General features: G+C 39.0%; 1 protein-coding gene across 13 annotated transcripts in view; it reads left to right on the plus strand.

Annotated features, from left to right (window-relative positions):
• LOC136422310 (transcriptional enhancer factor TEF-1-like) overlaps positions 1-22,349 on the plus strand; it is a 43,419-nt gene that overhangs the window by 12,473 nt on the left and 8,597 nt on the right. For 2 of the 13 annotated variants that reach the window (XM_066410001.1, XM_066410004.1), the window contains exons 2-5: positions 985-1,217; positions 15,805-15,869; positions 16,492-16,553; positions 20,594-20,794. In XM_066410001.1, the coding sequence (XP_066266098.1) occupies positions 1,211-1,217; positions 15,805-15,869; positions 16,492-16,553; positions 20,594-20,794 (335 nt within the window). In that variant the 5' untranslated portion in view covers positions 985-1,210. Of the gene's footprint in view, positions 1-984; positions 1,218-1,261; positions 1,346-1,463; positions 1,486-15,804; positions 15,870-16,491; positions 16,554-16,983; positions 17,047-17,129; positions 17,193-20,593; positions 20,795-22,349 lie in introns of those variants that run through there. The other 11 variants (XM_066410002.1, XM_066410003.1, XM_066410000.1 and 8 more) reach the window with 10 other exon arrangements.

Below are 22,349 nucleotides of genomic sequence, written 5' to 3' on the forward strand. Positions count from 1 at the left end.
GCGGGAAAGTTGTGGAGGTCGGAGGTCAGACAAACTTGGGCGGGGCTGTTGGTTTGGGGGTCAGGAGGCTGACAGTTTTGGGCCAGGGGGATTTGTACCTGCTGGTTCTGATCAGGCTGGATCCCAGGGAATTGTGTCAGGAAAATGTCTGTGAAAAACTTTAAAACTGGGATGAACTGTAAGTAGGAAAGGGCGCCTGCAAGTCTTAAGCCGTAAATTCAGGACAACGTTTCCGCCAAAATTGACCACTTGGCTGCAAGGGATAGGAAATTAGATAGATAACGGAAACCAGACGTACCGTAAATTCTTTTATTTTCGCGGCAAGTTAATTACACGGTAGGAGGGGAAAGATGTTTTTTCACAGTGCTTGAACTTGGCAGTTGAAAGAATTCTGTAGTACAGTAGACACGCACGTTTATGATGTCATGATTTTGCAATAAGAGGTCACCATGAAAACTACGGAAAAATAGGGTGACCGTATCACGATTGTGTAGGTAAGGTGCAGGTAGACATTAGAAACACCTGCGCAAATCTAATTTTACCTGGACTTAAGTTCATACATGTATGTAAGTGGTATTTCAAGCCCTATTAAAAGCTTTTTAGAACACCTGGATAGAATTACAAGACGTAATTATCAGGATTTGATAGTAATCCTGTAATCATGGAGAAGGAACAGTACAAACTGAACGGATTTATAGTGGCTGAAATTGCCTTTCTTACCATTTTGACTTGAGTTATCCCTGTGTATGAGGCAGCTCTTCAAACCTCTGCACGTAAAAGAGCCCAACACGAGAAGATAGCAAAGCTGCATTGCACTACAAGATAATAAAAAAAGCGTCATGCTTTGTCCTCAGTCTGAGGTTCAACTGCTTTACCTTTACCTTAAATCATCATCTTTTATTTCCCAGATACTGACTGACCAATTCACAGTCAGATGTATGACGTTTCTGCTCATCAATGATGATGTCATCTTTTATTTCCCAGATACTGGTCGGGTCGGAGAGCAGCCAAGATTTCCTCGCAGGAGAACTGGGGTAGCCCCTCCGCCTCGGCGGGGGCGGTGGACTCCAAGTCGGACATCGACGATGGGGCGGGGTGCGAGGACGCGGAGGGCGTGTGGAGTCCCGACATCGAGCAGAGCTTCCAAGAGGCCTTGGCAATATACCCACCCTGTGGCAGAAGGAAGATCATCCTATCAGACGAAGGAAAGATGTATGGTAAGTGCTGATAGGTTGATACATTTGTATGGATGATCATGATTGGTTAATTTTTGTTGTTGTTGATGATGATAAGAAAAGACCTTGTGGAAGAAAGAAAATCATATCAGATGAAGGAAAGATGTATGGTAAGTGCTGATTGGTTGCTACATTTGTAAGGATGATTGTGATTGGTTAATGTTGTTTTAAGAAAAGATGTGGCTTGACGATATATCCACTTTGTGGAAAGAAAGGAAATCATCTATCATACATTTAGGAAAGATGTATGGTAAGTGCTGATTGGATGCTACATTTGTAAGGATGATTGCCATTGGTCAACATTTTGCCTGAATGCCATAAGGTGAAAAATGAAATCTTACTGTAATTTTGTTCAAGATAAGAATATTAAGACGTAGCTTTTAAAATACTGTACATCTAAGACCACTGAAGATATGCCTACTGGTCTTCAGACAATGTTTAAACCCAACATTGCGAGAGATCTTTGAGTTCTTTATAATCTTTTACTGGTTACTCGCTATGAAATTTGATACCAGTAGCCCTGGCCTAGTTTAAATGATGTATGGCTGGTTCAATGACATATATGTAACCTTGACAGGTGCTATGAATTTGTGGGCACTGCTGCTAACCTTTGACCTCACAACTTCCTGTATACAAATGCTGACATTTGCCTTGCCAACTGAGATGATATTTAACATTTGTTGCTCAAGGTTGGGTTTTCAAAACTTGAAATGTCAATCTTGTATTCTTCCTGGCACAAGCCTTCCTTGGCAATCTAAAGCATGATTAAAAGAATTGAGGATGGGAATTAATTGCTTTTCAAGCTGTGTCTAAACAAAGAAACATGGTACAACTGGTTTAGGAAGGGAGCTGTGCTGTGAAAGCTTCACAACCCTTAGTGTAATCCGTACATAGAGTAAACTAGTCTCTTTAGAATTTTGCCATGCTTTGTACCTTTTACGTTGTACAGTAATGATTATGTACTTGTTTCTATTATCAGAAGGTGGAAGAGATGAGGGAATTAATTGCTTTTCAAGCTGTTCTGTCACTAAACAAGCCCAGTGGGTTTAGCCAGGGGACCTCCTATTTGTGCTGTGTTAATGAAAGCTACAAGCAGCGTGAAATTTGTAATCAGGGGACAAATCTCTGCATCAGTCCCCCTAATTACAGGAACCTAAAGCGGAAAGTGGCCTGGTTGATCCCAGGGGAACCCACAGGCAGGGGTTTAGCCCTAAGGCATATCCTGTAGGCCTGGCTCAGACTCAGCTGTTCTTTGCATGAAGGACACATCAGAGATGTTGACAGCAAAGGAGCCTGTAGTAGGCTGTACAGAGGAAATAGAAATTAGATACTATAAATTTTGAAATATTCGCGGTAGTTTTATGTTCGTGATTTTCCTGGTGACCTCTCTCCGAACGTACATGTATGGTCTGCCTTCCCTTGTCTTACTACCATTCAACAACAAATTGAACTCTTGATTTGTATCATTCAGTGTTGTGAACTACTGTAAATGCATTTAAGTTTGCATGGTTTTTGTTTCGCGCTAAGGGGAAAATGGAGTGTTCTTGGTGGTTTTAAGTTCGCGGCAGCGCTATAGTCACATACTACTACAGTATTGGACAAAAATGCTCGTAGTGGCTTTAAGTTCGCGGTGAAAAGCCGCCGCGAAAACCACGAACACAAAACCACCGCAAATATTTCTGCATTTACAGTAAGTGAATTTATTGCAATACAGATGGAGGAAATTAGGCAAACAAAATTGCACCAACAGGTGACATACAAAATAAGAAGCAACATTTTGAAACATCCATTTATTCTTCTGCCTTGTCAGACAGAAGGGGATATACAGGTATTAAACTAGGAGGATAAACACACCTTTATGTATGATAGACCTAAATCTTAATGACCCATATGACTGTTGTCACCATTGTTAGATTGGCTAAGCATCTGGAAAAAAAAACAGTCTAGAATATTGTTTTCCAATGTTAGTGAGCGCTTTTGTCATGTAAGTCTTGCAAAAACTATTGCTTGAATGTTCAGGTTGTTTTTACAAACCCCCCATGAGCTGCACAGGTGAGAAATTCTGAGAAAATGAAACCCGATCTGACCTGTATTACCTCATCAGTATTCACCTCCCTATCCTCGGATGAATAGAAGACAACAGGTTGGTCCAGCGGATTATGTCGGAACAGAGGGGATAGCCGCAGGCTATAACAGTCCACGCCTTTGTTCACACGAAACTGTATATTGTTTTCAGAGCCCTCTGTTGATGTTTTTATGAAGCCGATAAAATCTAGCGTTTCAAATGCGACGCTACGCTTCACAAGAAGGCAACCCCTAAAAATAAACCCAAAACTAAGGTGGTTATGTATGATGGATCCGTTTTATGATCTCTGTTTTTATGTTCGGCAAAAGTTGAATCGTTTGTCACTTGAAAGCTGTCTGCCAGGAAGGGAATCATATATGATCTGTATGATCATGCAGGTCTGAAATTAGATATTGCGAGGACTGTAACTACATAAGATGTTATATAAAAGTTTCAGGTCTTTATATAGACATTTCCCTGGAAAACGGAGAATAGGAAAGAATAATCCCCCGGGCTGTCATCAGGCCGCCACATGTAAGACCAGGTGATACGCTTGTTTTCCCATTAGGCTGTACTGACTCAATGTTATGGAAGACATCTGTGCACACAGTGATTTTGAAAAGAAAAGAAAACTTGGACCATTCATATCAACAAGCAAAAAACTTTGACAATGCCGTAAATCGCAACATTGTGAACAAAAAGCCACAAAATGAGCTAATAAGTCGAACATTCTGATAGAAGAACGAACAAGAAAGAAGGATTTGGTGTTTGTTAAACCATGTTCTGTGCGTTCTATATTTTTGCTGATCGCTTAGATTTCAGAATTAAGGCATTTCTTTTTTTGCCCCAATTTTTGTGTGTGCTGGCATGAGTTTTGGGGTGTCCAGAGGATGTCATCCATAAAATGAAGTCAGTTTGGCCTCACTACAATCACCAGAAGGAAGACAAAGCCACCAGGACTGTTACACCCTCAGGGGTTACCTTTGTCTGATTCTGTTCCCAAAACACAGGTACACTCATCTGTGATGCACTGTATGTTTACAGTTGTTCTACAAAAGGGGGAGAAAAAAACACAGTAGTATACATGAACACAAAGATTATGATACATGCGTATGTACTTTACAGGTATTTATTATTTCTATCGTATTGGTACGGTTTTAGTTTACACAAATTTGTACTTTTCGTTTTGCATGATTCCAGAAGATTTTATGGCAAAAGTCACTTAGATGTTCTGGTTATGAATATGCGTCAAGAAAGTACACCTTATTGTTTATCACTATGACTATTATCAATGGTGGACTTTAATAAGGACTTTTGCTACAGCAAAGGTCGGATGTTGGCTTGCTTTCAGACCGTGATGGAAAGATTGTGGTTGAAGGCTTCCTTTGTTCTTCTTAGCAACAAGAAAGATAAAAGAAGGGACAAAATGCCACTTAACAAGTTTAAACATAAACTTCACCCCACTTTACAGAGCTGTGTGCATAGTGGGGAGTAAAAACATGTGTGTTTGCCTTTTTATCGTGCACCCTTCCTAGCTGTGTATTTCCCAAAGTGTAACAAAAACTTGTAACAAATACTAATTATTACAGGATAGTAAAACAAGTGAAATTTGATGTCAGAGCCAAAATTATGAAGAAAGATCTTTAAACCGCAATTTCCAACTGAAGGAATTGTACTTGCCCAAATTTTCGACTTGACAAAGACTTGTGTCATATAGTCAAAAAATTTTGTGGTGAGTCCAATTCTTTGTGCCGGAAGTTCCTTCCTCATACTGAATTCTACCAACAGAGATGAACTTGCAAGCCAAGGTTATATAATGTTATACACAGGTAAATTTTCCACCACCATCTGCAATGGTTGAGTTGAGAACCAACCCTAGCTCAACTGATCCGTAACTGTACATAAAAGGTGACAGATGTTTCACAAAAAAGGACTGATGTGTTCTGAGATATGCGAAACGGCCAAGGTCATGTATTATTCCATGGACTTGTGGGGGACACAGTCTGTGGTTTCGGGAGTGTTCGAGGTTACTCCCATATTTGCATAGCAGAGGTGCTTTTGTCTTCTGTTTCTATTGTAGTTTTTGGTCTAGGCTTTAGTTTAGTGTTGGAAACTTTTATCTGTTTAGCCTCAAAAAACTCAAATGCATAGGAAATGAGGTTCAAGACGCAATTTTTATCAGATGTTATTATTCTCAAAAGTGTTTTAGTTCTGTTACACTTTTTGGTGTCTTTGCTTTAGATCTAGCATATTTGTCATTCTAGGACACCATTTCTTGGTTTGATTCTTGTATGGTGAAAAGAAATGCTGGAACAGAAGATCAATGGAAGAAAATGTAGTATTCAGAGCGGGAATTTAGTCATGCAAGATATCCTCTAGTATTTTTTTTTTCATCTTGAGCTTTCCTGTATCATACAAAGCTAGCAAATGTCACAGAACAAGAAAATGATTTGAAATGGCCTTAGCTTAAGATAGAGGATTGAGAAACAAAGTGACAAACTGAAATGTATGTAGTTATTTTTGAATCCAATTGATACGTTACATAATGCAACCATGTACATGTATTACGACACAGCGGCATAGGGTTGTTGGTAGCACTCTGTCAGAAATCTTGACTTGGTAGACATCAAAAGGGTTTTTTCATTTGATGTAAAACAGAAGGGCCTAGCTTAAGTTTATTTTTAGCTCCTAGTCCACATATATGGTATGTATTTATTTAGAAGTTTCACAGTTCTGATCTAACAGTGCTTTCATTGAAATAAAACAGAGCTGCCAATTTTAAAAGTAGAATGATTTTTGCTGCTCACAACTAGGCTACATTTTTGACAGTGAAACTTTGACAGATTCGAACCCAGAATCTTAAGATTCTCAGTCAACAACCCTAACCACTGCTGCAATGTGATCTGAAGTTGAGGAAAACAGTTTTGCGGTCAGTGTCAATGTCCAGTACATACATGTAGAAACTCCACAGTATATTTGCAACAAGATAATGTAAAAATACAAATTTTGACTGTATAGGTGTGTATTTGTATTCTTAAAGTTAAGTTGTTGTTAAATCTCTTGAAATAGGAAAACTACAAGTCAGCCCCTGTGGCTGCAAACAAACTTTTAATTGATATTGTTTTTGTATTGTTAAACAAATTTTGACTGTATAGGTGTGTATTTGTATTCTTAAAGTTAAGTTGTTAAATCTCTTGAAATAGGAAAACTACAATTCAGCCCCTGTGGCTGCAAACAAACTTTTAATTGATGTTGTTTTTGCATTGTGGAAGAATAAACCAGTCTGCTACTACTAGAATGATGTAACCTTGACATCTCTTGTCAGATTTGAAGTTAAACCTCACAGCTGGGAAAAGCAGAAGTGTGCCTGTCACATCCAGCAGGACTGATGGTAGCGGGAGGGCATGGGTAGGGTTCCAGGGACCAGCTCCTCACCTCAGGGAGGTCAGAGGTCGTCCCTTCAGGAGTTCCCTGTCACTCAATGTCAGATTAGCAGTCATGCTGTGACCCAGGAGCTGTGGGGACCTGCCAGTCTTGGCATGGCACAGTTTAAACCTGGTGCTGTCTGACCCTTGCAAGATTTGTCACTGTCGTAAGGAGAAATCCAAGGAATGTACCTGAAGAACTTCTCCTAAAAGCTAAGGATTGTACATGTACCTAAAGAACAAAATCTGCATTTAGACAGCATCTGATCTTAGTAAGACCCATTGTCTACAGCACTGCAAAAAACCTGAGGCAAAAAAAATTGGATTTAAGATTTTTGTCAATGTTGTAAGGAGAAATCCAAGGAATGTACCTGAAGAATGAAACAGCAGTAGGGAGGCAAAAAACCTCTATTAATATCTACTATTCTACTTTACCATATTCATAGTCATTCATTGCATTTGTTAGTCTTATAGAGAAAAATAGCTTCTGATCTTACCAGTACAGAGCTAAAACAGAATGAATATGTATTGTTGGAACAAACTTGTAGCATGCTAAACACAGATGGATTTTCAAGCTGGCATCTGATATTTGCGGCTTCATGTTCATTTTCAGACAACTGCTTTTGTGAATGTGCGAAAGGCAATTGTTTTGAAATTAACTTTAAGTTATAAAGAATCAACATAGGTGCACACATGCTACAATAAACTACAATTCCTACCAAGTAAGAAAAAATCTGCACACTACTGTACCATAGTATACTCTACTCTTAAAAGTCATAATCATTGCCTTGGATTTGACTTTGATAGACCCCCAGTTGGCAACCTTCCCCATATGGTGTCGCATGCTGGTATTTTTGCAGCTGTAAAATGAAGTATTAAAAGACCAGTTGGTTAGCCCATGGATTAGGACACCCTGCCAGGGATTGGGACAGCTGTCTCTGTTGAAATGTAGTTCAACATCTGCATTACTCTTTAAGTGTTCCTCAGAGCTTTATCCAGAAATCATTGAGGAAAAGGTTGAAAGTAGAAAATATGCATGAAGATTTTTAGAGAAAAAGGAGAATCTCCAGGAAAACAGTAGGGTAAAAACTGACAATGGGCAATTGGAAAGAGATCGTCCCAACATTTTTCCACAGTACCCGACCTTTCTTAGTAATTGATGAAGTAATATTGTTGAAATTAATTACGTAAATTCCATGGCCATACACATGTAGCAGTGTGGCATCCTTACAATTTGAATATATGAATTTATAACTGTTTTACAGCATACGTGTACATGCATCTCTCATTACCTATACCAATGTGGTGCATTTAGGTAAATTTGTTCAGTGAAGTTGAAATTTGTCCAGAACCCCTACCTCTAGTTTTTTTGTTCAGACTTGTTAATTGGGCCTGTCAACAGTTGGTCAGCATTAGTTAGGTCTGTCTGAGCCAGTTGTCCTTGAGATAGGAGTACAACAGGGAATTCTGGGTGTTTTGTCAGCTGTTTCTCTGAGATTTAGATCAGTCTATGGCCAGCATGTTTTTTTGAATATCTTGAGATTATTGCTTGTTCAGACGTTATGGAACGTAAGATGCGCATCTTGCATTCATTTTGATTAATCTGATTTTAAAAATGAAAATCAAAATTTATCTGTTTCCTCTGTGGTCAGCTCATATGTGCTTTGTTCAGATGACTATAATTGCGTTATCTGTATCTTTGTGATATTTTGTCTAACCCATACCTCCTCCCTCATTTGAGGTTCTCAGGAATAAACAGAGATTTAAACAAACAAAACCCCAGTTCCATTCAATATCATGGCTCTGCTTAGAAATTAGGAGGTACTGGAGAGGCCCAAAACGAAACAAATTTTCATAAATTTCATAAAAATCAAGGTGGTATTGGTATGAAAACACGGTGGTATAGCACTCTTATTCCATGAGAGTCCTGATGCTGAATAGAAATGGCCTTAGGGATCCTGAGTCACTTTTTGTACTAAAGACACTTCATCTAGCTCATCCTCAATCTGTATCCAAGGTTGAGACCTCCACACATTTACAATGAAGAAGGATTGTCTTTAGTTGACCTTTAACCCTGAGGTCAGCAGTGCAACTCTAATGAGGTTCTATCTACAGGAAGACAGACAGCAAATGACAGGTTTTGAGTTTGTCTGTCTTTAAGGAAATAGGGCCAAAATCTCCCTGCTTAATGCTGGACCAAGTAAGAAGTAAATGTTATGTCTATGTCAAGGTGGTAAAAGTCAACATGGCACTGGTCTTACTTAGTATTTAGGGCACACGATGTTGAACGTACCACACTTTGTATCATGTATGTCTTTACAGACATATGGCGTATTGTCATAGTCATTGTTTCTGTATAGAAATCCCAGAATTAAAGGATTTAAGTAGTAAGACGTCTTCCTTATCCATAGAAGTCATCTAGATGTTGAGTAATGAGTTAAACTTGAAGTTGAAGGACAGAACTTTTGTTTGCACATGGGCTCGTGTGGCTTAACTCTATTGACAGCTGCTAATATCCAATCAGATGTTAGGTTGTACAGTTGTTAGGGTTTCTAACAGGCTGGCTTTTATGACAGTCACTCCTTTTTTGGGATAGACGGTTACCAATCGTCCACTCAACATCTGCTTGGAGATGGGACAGCTGCAGCCATTTACTGGAGTTCACAGTTTCACAGGCACTCCCTGGGGATCGCCATAGCAACAAGCTGGTGTTGTCACGGTAACCGTATCTCCATTTATTGGCAGGAAGACAAAATTGTCAGCAGACCTTTTGCAATACTGTACCATTGGGTGCAATCCCTGTCCAATTGGAGTTAATTTTAGTTCTGATTTGGACAGAGGGTAACAACCTCCGCCAATTATTTTTGAATATTCTACCAGAAGTAACTAGCCTGGGTGCCATCCTAGATAAATACCGGGGCTCCTGCGTTCGCTATCCTAAAATGAATCTAGATTTTTTTAGGGTAGGGAAGGTAGTATTACTAGTAGTAGTAATCTAGGATGGCACCCAGGCTAAGAAGTGCTGGAGCAGGGTATAAATCATATCTGGTGCCAACTTGCGTATGATTTTACTGAATACGTAATCTCTGTCATTGCCTGGAAAGCGATATTATCTATCTGCTAACAAAGCTTTGATGAACAATTAGTGCAAAGGCCTGTTTAGAAATTAGGTTCCTTCTGCAAATTTAGGACAAAAGATACAGGAATGAAAGCACAGTCTTTGGATAAAGGTATCAGTAGTCACGCATGCAGACTTCTATTTCTAACTCCAAAATTAAAAGATTTCAACCTTTATCGTATTAGTATTTAATATTGTAACTCTATTCTGCCAAATTGTATTTAAGTCTCTTTTACAGATGATCTCTTCATCTTACTGTACAAATGTAGATGGACCAGAAAAGTGACCTAGAGAACAGGACTGTCATGTGTGTCTAACCCTGGTGATAAGCAGTGCTCAGCACCAGTGTGAGTGATGTAGAGTCTGTAATGTCCTGCCATGGTGTGCACATGGGACTGATTTTTCCCAGCCGTGAGGCCCAGGAGGCTGGGAATCTGTCAGTCACTATCTTCCAGCTCTGAATTTGTAAAAAAGATGTATTTTCATAGTACATCAGTCTCAGAAAATGAGAAGAAATCTTTGATTTACCTCTGCCAAGAGGCTGGGAAGCAAACTTGTATTCTATCAGTCAACATCTTTAGGACTAGAGCTCTGAATGTGTGAAGATGATATATTTTTATACATCAGTGTCTGAAAATGAGAAGACATTTGCCCCTTGATTTGACCCAGCCAAGAGGAGGTTTGGCAACTGCCATGATATCGGCTAAACATCAGGACTAGAGCTCTGAATTTCTGAAGAAGAACAGTCTTTGAAAATGAGAACGCATCCTTCAAAACAATATCTAAAGCCATGAAACAAACCACCTGTGTACTGTAAATTTGTTAACATTTGCTGCACTTAAATTTCGTTGGAAGGTAAAAATCAAGGTAGTCTGCTGTGTATCTGTGTTTGTGGTTAAAACTGTGAACATGAAACCGCTATGAACATATCACGATTTATTGTACACAGTTCCATCCTTGTGGGAGGACGGACTGTGATACAAACCAGCAAGTCTTGGTGGAGCAACAGGCACTTGCAGAATAGCTTGGCTGACCCTTGTGGTCTGTATCAAATTGTCTCTCCCCATGTCTGTGGTTTTCCCTGGCTAGATGGAGAAAGATCTATTGCTTTCAGAGCAGCGAGTTTATCTGATGTTTACTTTTAGGCCATGCATCTTAACAGTCTTCATGTGGGTACCAGGTTTGGGATGTGTTTCCTGGGGACGTGAAGGGAGATTACCCTGGGTCACACAGTTTTATATCCGTTTGAATCCATCTCAAAGGGTAAAGGTATAGCAGCCATCCTCAATTAATGCTTTTACAAGCAGCAAGTAGTGTAATACGGCTTTGCTATGGCTAGTGTTTTCACCCAAGCACACTGGATCGCCCCTACTCCTCTGGAACTGATATACATCATCAAAGATGTAGATCATTTTTGACTGGTGGAAAAATGACTTGTTGTCTTCTTTTTGTGAAAATTGTACATCTTTACTGATGCAAATATGTGCCACAAATGTCCAGTATACTTGGTTTGCATAAATATCATGAGTTAGAGAAAATGGTTTTTGTTGTGTTCTTTCTTAGCGATGGACGGAAGTAGGTTGTAGCACACAGGTGTTCGCACACAGCAACTTAATGGTTTCCATCTCGCCATGTAATTTTCCCCGTCTTCCCAATTTGCATTCCCTTTGTCTGAAAGACCCTTTCAAGTCCGCACTGCAATTTGATCAGAGGGGGCCTCCTGCTTTCAGCTGGGCCATGGTACACATTGCCGACATTCTCCGCATTCCTCTTTTCGACTCCTTATTGAAATTTCGCTGGCAATTTTGGGGAGGTTTTTGACACACAAGTATGCACAATATTTCTACCAGCAGTCGCATTTGTTGTCGGCCACACCTTTCGGAGCAGAAGTTTCTATTCAGGTTCATTGTAGCGTTAGAAAGCGGTTTTCATTTTGCTGTAGCTCTGCCTCGTTAAGGGTCAGGTCTCCGCAGCAGCTGAGATGGCCTGCATACCACGAATAGTTTCCCCAGCGAGCTAGGCAAGCCATCTGCGTCTTCTGCGTTGTTGTGGCAGCAAGATGCTTTCAGCGAAATTAAATGAAAACGGCAGCATACCAGCAATGCACCTGTGCAGGGAAAATAGTTTGCGGGCTTGAAATGAAAAATTCTCTACCTGTCTGGGAATGGATGAAAAAATCTTGTATACGCAAGACATAATGATTTTCATCCATTGGATTATTCCGCATGGCTGGCAATTTTAATGAGCACATATTATTTCGTGTTTATGCTATATTTAGTATGAGAAATTTGATTACATTGTCTAAAAATCATAAAAGTGCGATGTAACGAACAAAAATGCAGAAACTTCATCTGCATACTAAGTTGGTGTAATTGCTCCCTTCCAACGGGTCATTTGTTATTGTAATAGTCATAAGGAATATGATGTATGATTTGTCGCTAGTTTCAGATTGTTGTTGTATGTAGTGGAAGGATGTACAACAACTCTGCAAATTGTAACACCAGAAAACTTTTTTGAATATGATTTTAGAATTTTAGACTCTCTATTGAAAACAGCAACCATGTCTTTGGTTTCCTCAGAAAGTGTAGTCTTTTGCAACTATAGCAGTCAATTAGTACAAAAAGAATTTTAGAAGCTTGTTGAATTCGTTCTTCACACTGCACATACAACCGCTTTTCTCTATGTTCATGTAATCATGTATGGTTTTATGCTTGAAATTTCTAGCATGTCCTTTCCAATTTGTCATGCAATTACCTGAAAACCAAAGGTATTATACTATTATTCAGCTACACCTTCTCGAACAGACACAGTACAAGTAATTTACCATTGACAATGATATACAATTTTATGGTGATTGGTACAATACATAGCGTAATTATTACTTTATAATTTTGGCTCTATAAATCTGGACAATTTGCAGTGTGAATAGCTGGTAGAATTGACATTTAATGAGCCATAATTCTGCCGAAAATTGCTACAATGAAACGGTCAATCATTAGATTAGCTGTTTATTTCTGTGGTGCAGCATTCCATTATTGAATGATTGAAGACCTTTGTTGTATATATTTGATCCATTGGAATAAGTACAGGTCACAAAAAGAAGAGTTTGGAAATATGAAATCTGCGAGTATGTGAATTTAGCTTCTTTTTGCCTTTTTGTAGTGATGGAAATGGAATATTAACTACAATTAAGACTAAGAACAGATCGGTATTGTCCCCAGAAGTTTTTCTAAATGCATAAGAAATGTAAGTGTGTCGCTTTAAGATATGTTTTGTAGAATCTGATGAATTTTCGGTAGGCTACTGAAAACTAGGGGACTTTCCCCGGCTTGCTTTTGCATTGTTAACAAACACTGGAAATGTGAAAAAATGATGTAAATATGTGGAAAATAAGTTGCAAATGTCAATCTGAATGGAGATTTTTAATGTCGCCAAAATTTTACAGTTTGTACAGTTAAGTGTATGCAGTATGGAAGTGAAATTTGTATCAGACTATATCATTCCAAAGTCCCACAATTAAAGTATATTGAAATCAAGAGCTGAATTTTCATGAATCTGACAAAGTCACCTTCCACATTTCAAGCTCCAACTGTTGCAGTGGGAACAGTCAACACTTGTGCTTCACAAACCTCTCTTCCCCCAGGGTGTTTACTGTTGCATCAACATTCATGGCCGCTTCCACACTAATCAGGAGAGCGCTTTCCATTATGTTCAGCAAATAGCAATCATCTGCCCGGTCCCTATGAAATAATGACATAGGAGAAACCGTCCCCGCACACACACTCCTCATTATGACTGCTGTATAATAAGGTTGCAACCAAGGCAGCGCAAATTGTATTAACTGTTTAGGGACACTCTTTTCTGAGTTAGAGATGAAAATTTGTGATTTTGCACCCATCTTTTATGTTCACTCTAAATGCAGCAAATATACCAGGTATTCTTTGACAAACTTTTCAAGGACAATTTGCCATAATTTGCTCATAATTATGGCATAGTTTTGCAAATGAATATCATTATGAAAATTTTTTTGTGCTACAAGTTGTTAGCTTCTTTTATCCAGAATGTTGAAAGGTCATATTCAGATCAGCGTTTCCTTTCTACGCCACCTAATGGAAGCCTTATAGTTATACAATACTGGGGTACTGTTTGTATGGTCCTGGTTTCTGCACCTATAACAACGGATTTTGTGCCGCGTTTTTGTTGAAACATTTCGTTCTTTTGTTACAACACTGGTTATGTCAGCATGTCAAATAAAAATGTGTGCTACAGTGTGTAAAGGTGCTCTATTCAATGTAGATTTATGGTTGTTGTAGCCTTTGTTGCAAACTTCCAAAATATTATTCTTCATTTGAGCTAAATGTTTGGAAATTAAGACAAAATGTTAACATTGTATTCATTGTATCAGTTCATCCTACATATATTGAAGGGTCAAAAACTAGATGTATGCAACATACCACATATTTGTGTTGAATATAAACATGGTTGCATTTATAAGGGCACTTAGAATCATGGACATGGACAAAAGGGCTTGAATGTGGATTGTGTAATTTGTTCTAGTGGAAAGCCATGAAATCTGGGTAATGAGACTAATTAGTAAGGATCAGTGCATGGCCACCTCTCAGGTCTCCTGTGGTGAGGAAAACTGTTGTTCCCAGGCATTTCATTGTTAGTCCTTGGTTTTCTGTTAATCCATAGTTTCCCTTTTAATCCAAGGTTCACTGTTAATCTATAGGTTGGCAGTTAATACAGGGTTGCACTGTTAATCCAAGGTTGTACTGTTAATCCATGGTTTTATTACTAATCCATTGTTTTACTGTTATTCCTCGTTGATCTAACTATTCTAAGGTTTCGCTGTAAATCCAATGAAATGCCGTGTCTCACTCTCAGATGTCAACTGAAAATTGGACTAATTCCACGCTGTGTTGTTGTCATGGCAACGACAAATCATCTGGCGGAAATTCTGTTACGAAACTTGATGGGTTTCTTTGATGAAATGAAAACGAGATTTCAGCCAGAGCTTTGCCATTATGTAACATATTGCCTCTTATGATGTTGACAAGTAAATTGAATCTAAAATATATCAAGGGAGTTTAGAATTGATAATTCTCAATATCTGGATCATATAGTTTGACTGTATGAAGCAGTTGGACGTAAATTTGTAAATTTGAAAGTAACATTGAAATTGACTTGCTGCATGAAATATCACAGCTTGAAGTTCATATAACTGACTTCAAAACTACCGATTAAAAGCACTACAAAGGGAAATTTAATGAAGGAAAAAAATTAGAGTACACGAAACCAAAATTACAAGGCTGAAAGTTATGAATTCATTGTGACAAACTGTGGCAAAACAATGGCAAGACATCTGGGAGATCTCAAAACAGACAAGCCTTGAGCATGACAAGAGCAACATAAACATTTAAAAGGATACACAGCAGTACTTATTTTGAGCCTTGAACACGACAAGGACTGGATAAACACCTAAAAATATGAACAGCAGGACTTTATTGTACCTTGAACATGACAAGGACTGCATAAACACCTAAAAAGATACACAGCAGGACTTGTGTTGTGCAGATACCAGTCTGCCTTGCAGGAGACTCTTCATAGAAAGGAACAGTCAAATGACATTTGCGGTTTGCTGCTGGCAGCACAAGGGCCAAATGTACTGTAATAAGTGTTTCCCATCATTTTATCTTCGCCATGAAAGTTATGTTTTTGTTAACGTTTGCAGGGATGTTTGTAGCTGTGTTTGTTTGTGGTTTAGTAGCATACAGCTGTAATTCAAAGAAGCTATTGATGGATTGCTATAAAGATTTGTACTGTATGTGGTCAGGTCCTGACCAATCGAGGAAATGGTTACATTTTGGATCCCCTGGCAGCTTTCATTGGTTCTGTTATATACTAGTACTGTATATTGAACAAAAGGACTCAATATTTCTGTTTGTCTATTTTCTGCAGGAAGAAATGAGCTGATTGCGAGGTACATAAAACTGAGAACAGGAAAGACGCGGACAAGGAAACAGGTTTGTATTAATGTCTACGAGTATGGGGTTAACATGTTGGGGGAGTGTGTACTGTATCATATAGATAGCAACAGTGCCAGTAATGTGCTTCATATTGGGTCAGTAATGCATGGATAGTGACTGTCCAGAGAGTGTAACAAAGTGCATGTGCATATTTTTGTTGCTTGCAAATATCTAGATTGAACATACTTGAATGATGTAAAGACTTCTCTGGCATGGGTTTTTGCATAAAAGCTGATTTTGTGTGTATTGTCTAGGTGTTATGCAGTTCGTTGTGGTTCCGCCAACCGAAATTATCCCAGTGAAATGACAGAATTTGTGCAAAGTGTCCTACATTGGAGTAGCACTGACGAGATGCATCATATTTTGTTGATGTTTTGTTATTTTGATTTTTTGTGCGCAAGCACAAGAAGTTACTACTGACAAATTCCCCGGAATGTGCTCGTGTCCCCCGCTAATTCCGAACCAATCCTCCGAACTACCAGCATGGCCTGAGAAGCGTAGAGAGTAGCACCCAAGTCTAGTCAGCGTGGCATCGAAGTAACCATAGCAGAAGGGGTAGCAAATAATTCGTAATCAGCAGATTCTGTACCAGCGAATTTTGCTGCCAATCTGGTTCTAGGTTTCCAGCCACATACAGGTGTTAGCCAAGCGACGTGCCCGGGAGATACAGGCTCAAATAAAGGTACCATTCTATCGTAGTAGCAACCCTGTTGCTTTGACTGTTGCCCTCCCTACCACACCCCCTTGGCGTGTTCATGTGCGCTCTACTTTTTCCCTCCACACACTCGTAGAGAGAGATTGTGGGTAGGTTTTCCAACCTCTTCTTGGGTCTCAGCTTCTCAAGTCTCCGAGTCTTAAGCTTCAAGTTTATAACTAGCATAAACCAGTATAGGTCAGGTGTTGTCCCATTTAACAAAGCTAAATCCTCTGAAATGTAAGAAACAGGAATAAACAGCCAACAGTCCTCCCCCCTCCTCCAAAAGGAATAAAGACGCAGGCGTCCCGAGAGAAAAAGAAACGGCAAAACAGAAAACCCTCCGGCAGAGTCCTGGCTCCTTCCTTTCTATTTCTGGCGACCTTCGACCCTTAACCTTTGTTGCCCCTCTCATAGGTTTCCAGCCACATCCAGGTGCTAGCTAGGCGGAAGTTACGCGAACTGCAGTCCTCAATCAAGGTACCTCATGCTCCTCGCTCGCCGTCTCTCGTTCACTCTCTCCCGCCTCTTCTCGACGTTTGTTAACCCTTGTTGTCCTCCAGGTGTCCAGTCACATCCAGGTCCTTGCTAGGAGGAAAGCGCGAGAGCTACAAGCCAAGCTGAAGGTATATCTGTGTGTGTCGTAATCATGCGGCCAAATGTGAAGCCGTTTTTTTTTCTTCAATTTTTATTTTTGTATATCTTTTTTTTCCCTCCTTGGAAAATTCAGAGGATGCCGGTGCAGTACCTCCTTTTTAATCTTCCCGTTTTTTTTGGTAAAGATTTTTTTCTTTTAAGTAACGTAAAGAAATAAGCGATAAGTCGAAGAATTGCTGTCTATTGATAAATGCGAATAGGTATCATATACTGTTTACTTTGATTGTTACTTTTCATTTCTCTATGTCTGATGTCTTGTACCATCCATTTTGTGATAGGATTACCAAAAAAAGTTCAAATCATGCTTTCTGCCCAAAGATAGCATTTTTCCACATGCATTTTCATGAATAACGGCTTCATTGACTTGACTTGTCTTTGAAGTGCTTAGTCAACAAGTGTAATAGTTTAATCCAAGCTTCCTACATATAACTAAGCTGTTACCATACCAGAGAACATAATTTGCCTAAAGCTACGTAACTCCCCAAATGTTCAATCCCTGACGCAACATTTTTGGCTCATTGAACGTGCTTCTTAAACCTCCTGCTGTTACAAGACAAATTCTACTCAGTCCCTGCCCACTATGTTGTTTTGGCCGCTTCTTGCTGAATTTTGACGTTAGGTACTACTAGATTCCAACTGACCAAGTCCCCAGCGTTTTGCTTCCCCTCATTGTCTGTAATAGAACAAGGGGGTGTCTCTAGGAAGGATAACAGTCGTTGTGCTGTCGTTCTTTTTGTCTTCCCCTTGTCTGTCCATCCCCGCATTATGTGCTTCCCTCCCTCCCTTCTGTATTCAACATTCATATTCCATGTCATTCATTCATTTATTCTTATTTTGCATTGAGTGATTTTTTCTTATTTTAGTTGGTAGATGTTGTGTTTATGAATACATTTGGTATCACTCTGTGATGGCCTTTTCAAAGAAAATTTGTAGCAGACAAACTCAAAAATGTCTTTCTACACAAAATGTTCTTGAATGATTTCGTTTTGGGAAGGAGATGTTTCGGTTTAGTGACTAAGAGCTCTCCCCAGATATTTTGAACAGGGGTGAAAATTGGTCTAAAAAAAGCAAATTTCAAATGAATGGAAGCAAAATATCCCAAATTTTGAAATTAAGAAAGTGGTGCCAAAATCATTACAAGGTAATGTTACTCCGCTCCATTTCTTAAGCAGGTGTCTCACTGGACTGTTCTGAATTATTGAGGCAAGTTTGCAACTGACGACATACAACGGGAAAATTATGTGACCTCTACAAACAAAATGGCTGCTTCTGAAATGTCACATCCTCAGTTTCAAATTCGATACAAGATAACTTAATTTGAAATCCTGGTGTTGCTACTGAATCAAAAACCAATTAACAATGATTATCATTAAGATTCGTCAAAAGAGATTTTCCGTGATCGCGCCTATGGTGATCTAGTTCTTTGCATTTTGGCAATTGCGATTAAAAAAAAATCAGGCATAAAATTGTCGTCAATTTGCGCCGATTCGTGGCATTTTGCCAATTGTGATTTTGAAAAAAATTCAGTCAAAAAATTGTCTTCCATTTGCGCCGATTGGTGACACATTGGAACCGATTGGTGCCTGTCCGCAACCAGTTGGCGAATGTTTTTCGCCAAACAGTGGCCAACAGACGCGGCCCTGTGAGATACCTGCTTTAGGGAGAGCCCTGTCACTGCTGCAAAAATAGCACCTAACTTTTCTGTATTTTATCCAACTTCTCTGAAAATAAATTGAAAAACAGAGTGGTTCCTTCACTGTACATCAGTATACAAATGATTTATTGGTAAATATTCATTTGTTCTACATATAGATATATATGTAGGTTCAACTGCTAGTTTGGCTACATGAATAAATTTCACAATGTTAAATTATATAAGTATAATTGTTTTGTTATCTTGTCTTTTTCTTTAGAGTTAAGTGAATTTTTTTTTTGTTTCTCGTATTTCTCTTGTCTGCCCTATCTTATTTTGATTTGTGTAGGACTATAAAGGAAATTGATTAACAGAAAAGAAAATTCACAAAGTTTTGTATCCAAAATTTACATTCAATCAAAGAACAGTGGGTTTGAAAAATCAACAAAAAAGGAGCTATAAAAGAGATAACTTTATATTTCCTTTCTTTAAGAAAAGATCTTCCAGACATTTTTATCATGAGATATGATCTAAACAACTTATGTTTCTGCTTGTCAAAATGAAAGTCAAACTTTAGATAACTGCAGTTTTCCTGTAAGATCTCTCATTTTTAGCTGTAAAAAAATCAGTAAAGAAAAACTGACAAAATCTAGACTTTATAAACTGCATGCACAAGAGATAGTAATTAAGTCAACAAGCCATATAGGAACTAAATGTAAGGTGAAAGATGTTGAAAAGAAATTGAACATGCTTTGTTTGACAGACAAAGACATTTAATCTGAAAGAATCAGTTATGCCTTAAAATAAGAAAATTATTAGCCATTTAAAACATTGGAAAAGAACTTATGAAATTCTAGTTATACTTGGATGTTATGACCATATTTCAAGCAGCTTTATTTTTAACTCTCAAAAATTATATCTAAGAAAAACGTATCTAAAAGTAAAGAAGCTCAAAGACAATGTGTTGATTTTGTCTTAGATATGGTATAGTTTAATTTCCATACAGTGCAGACAAGAGGTAAGGGTCAGGTGACATCATAGTTTCTGTGCTATATGCAGCCATGAATTTTTCTCTGCCAATATTTGTCGCATTGTGAGGTAAGTATCACAACAAAAATGCGTTCCCGAACGTGACACTTTACTTCTTGTCTTTTCGACGTAGCGCCAAGGATGTGGTTCCAAATGTCATTGATTTGGTTACTTGCAGTTCCAAGCAACATTTAGGGGCTCAAACCCACACCACTTACTCTCTATCCCAAGAACTATTTACTTATAAAAAACTATGCCCATAGCATGTCTAGAACACAAGATATCAAAACTGGAAGTTCCCCTGCAGTACCTCAACAAGCCAATAGGGGGCCCAAAATCTGATCATTTGAAGATCTTTGGAAGACCTACATACCTTTCAAGACAAACCATCCAGGCTTTCTCGAGTCATCGTGTTCACACACACATATACACAGACACACACAAATAGACACACTCTTTTGCAAACATAACCTTCTTCATCATCGGCATCTTGGCGAAGGTAATTATGTCACAATGCGACAAGGAGAAAGTTCATGTCACCCAACAAAAGCATGACGAAATGTTGGTATAGAAAAATACATGGTTGTGTAGCAAAGAAACTATGATGTACTGATTAACCAACCTGATGAAACTATTAATGGAAGAGTTATAAAGAAGTGTCAGCCAGCGGTCGGCAGTTGCTCACGTGTTCTTTGTTTTGTTACTACTGGTTCATGTACAGGACCAGGCGGCGAAAGACAAGGCGCTGCAGCAGATGGCGGCAATGTCGTCTGCGCAGATCGTCTCGGCAACAGCAATACACAACAAAGCAATGGCGGGGATGCCGGGCATGGGCGTGCCCCCTGGGGCGTCGGCGGTGCGCCCCACCTACGGGATGTGGCCCGGCGCCATGCCACAGACTTCTCAGGAGTAAGTATAGTAACTACAGCAGAAGATTCATAGAGAGACAAACTAAGATACATTGTGTATAACCTGACAAAATCACATTTCTAGTAGCCCTCCCACTAATATGGATGCAAGATTGTTTCCAGAATCTACACAGGACATCTGTCTCCAGGCTAGTCTAGTTCTTGCAGCAGTCAGCCTTTTGGCTAAGGGAAGTCCACTCTGCGATGTTATTTTACCCAGACTACATATAAAGAGAAAGGTGTGAAACATACATGTGTAAAGACAAAACTCCTTGTGCAAAAAAACAAGAACAAGACAAATGGTCAAGACATATTCACACTAAAAAACAAAGATCAAAATGGGATGAAGAAACAAAATTATTTGTGTACACCCACATAAGGTGATTTTGTTTACAAGACAAGTTGTATTTTGCAACAATCCCCTCTCTGGCAGCTGGGGTATGGAGACCATTGAAGGGAAAGCTATCTGCTGCCTGGAATGTGTGGAATTTCCCCATTTCATCAGAGACAGAAGTATGCACGGAATTGTATGTCCCGCGGCTGACTCTCTGCCATTTCTGCGCTGAGCTGCCTCACCACTGTTGCAGCAACATGTTTAATGTCAGACCAAATTTGTCAGGATGTTGTCAGCAACCACATTTGTCTTTGATCTCGCTTTTCTTTGTCTACACCTGTCATGGTGATGTTTTTTTACCATTTGACGTTACCTATGTCTATTCAAAATTCTGAAATTACATATTTGTTATACATGTAAGACTGCCTGGGCCTTCTGAAGCACAAGGAATTAATCTTTAGGTTTGTTTGTGAAGGTTAGACATTCAGTAAACAACATATAAAGACAATTCAAATTCTACAACTGGGTAGAATTCAGATATTTACTTCCGGACATCATAATATGATCTTTAGGTAGACCCCAGAATTTAAAAGAAATCTGCACAGCACTAAAACATGAAATTCAACAGCGCAGCCAAAAGGCTTGAAAAGCTAACATCAGTTTCTGTTATACCTTACATTTAATATGTATTTGCCCTGCATCCTAAAACAAAAGGAATACAAGACCCCATACTGAAAATAAACATGCACAGCGTTAAAACGTGAAGTTCAACTGTTGAACACCTCTGTCGTCTCTGTTATACCTTAGATTTTGCACCTTAACCATCTCCATGCTGCTTAATCTTATAGCCAATACAAATGTGGTACCCAAAATGGCTGCCTCAGCCAGGAGATGGTTAAAAGTTGGCCATGTTTCACATCAGTTTAGGCTATAAATCAGCTGGTAGTCATCAGGCCAGGAAACAGACATTGGAAGCATGTGTACAGATTGTACCAAATGTAGCCTGGATGCCAGACTGTTTCTAGGGCCTACACAGCCAGATTTACTTCTACTAAGGCTCAGTTTCCAGTCAAGTTGGTGCTAGGTCATATTTTGTGTAGCCTTGATATCAGACTGTTTCTAGGGCTTACACAGGCTCTGTCCCCAACATACCCCCAAGGAAATTTTGCCACAATCCAAGTTAGACTCTAATTCGGGGGTCTATGACAAAACTTCATGGGGG

This window comes from Branchiostoma lanceolatum, chromosome 16, assembly GCF_035083965.1.
Source record: "Branchiostoma lanceolatum isolate klBraLanc5 chromosome 16, klBraLanc5.hap2, whole genome shotgun sequence".
Lineage (NCBI taxonomy): Eukaryota > Metazoa > Chordata > Leptocardii > Amphioxiformes > Branchiostomatidae > Branchiostoma > Branchiostoma lanceolatum.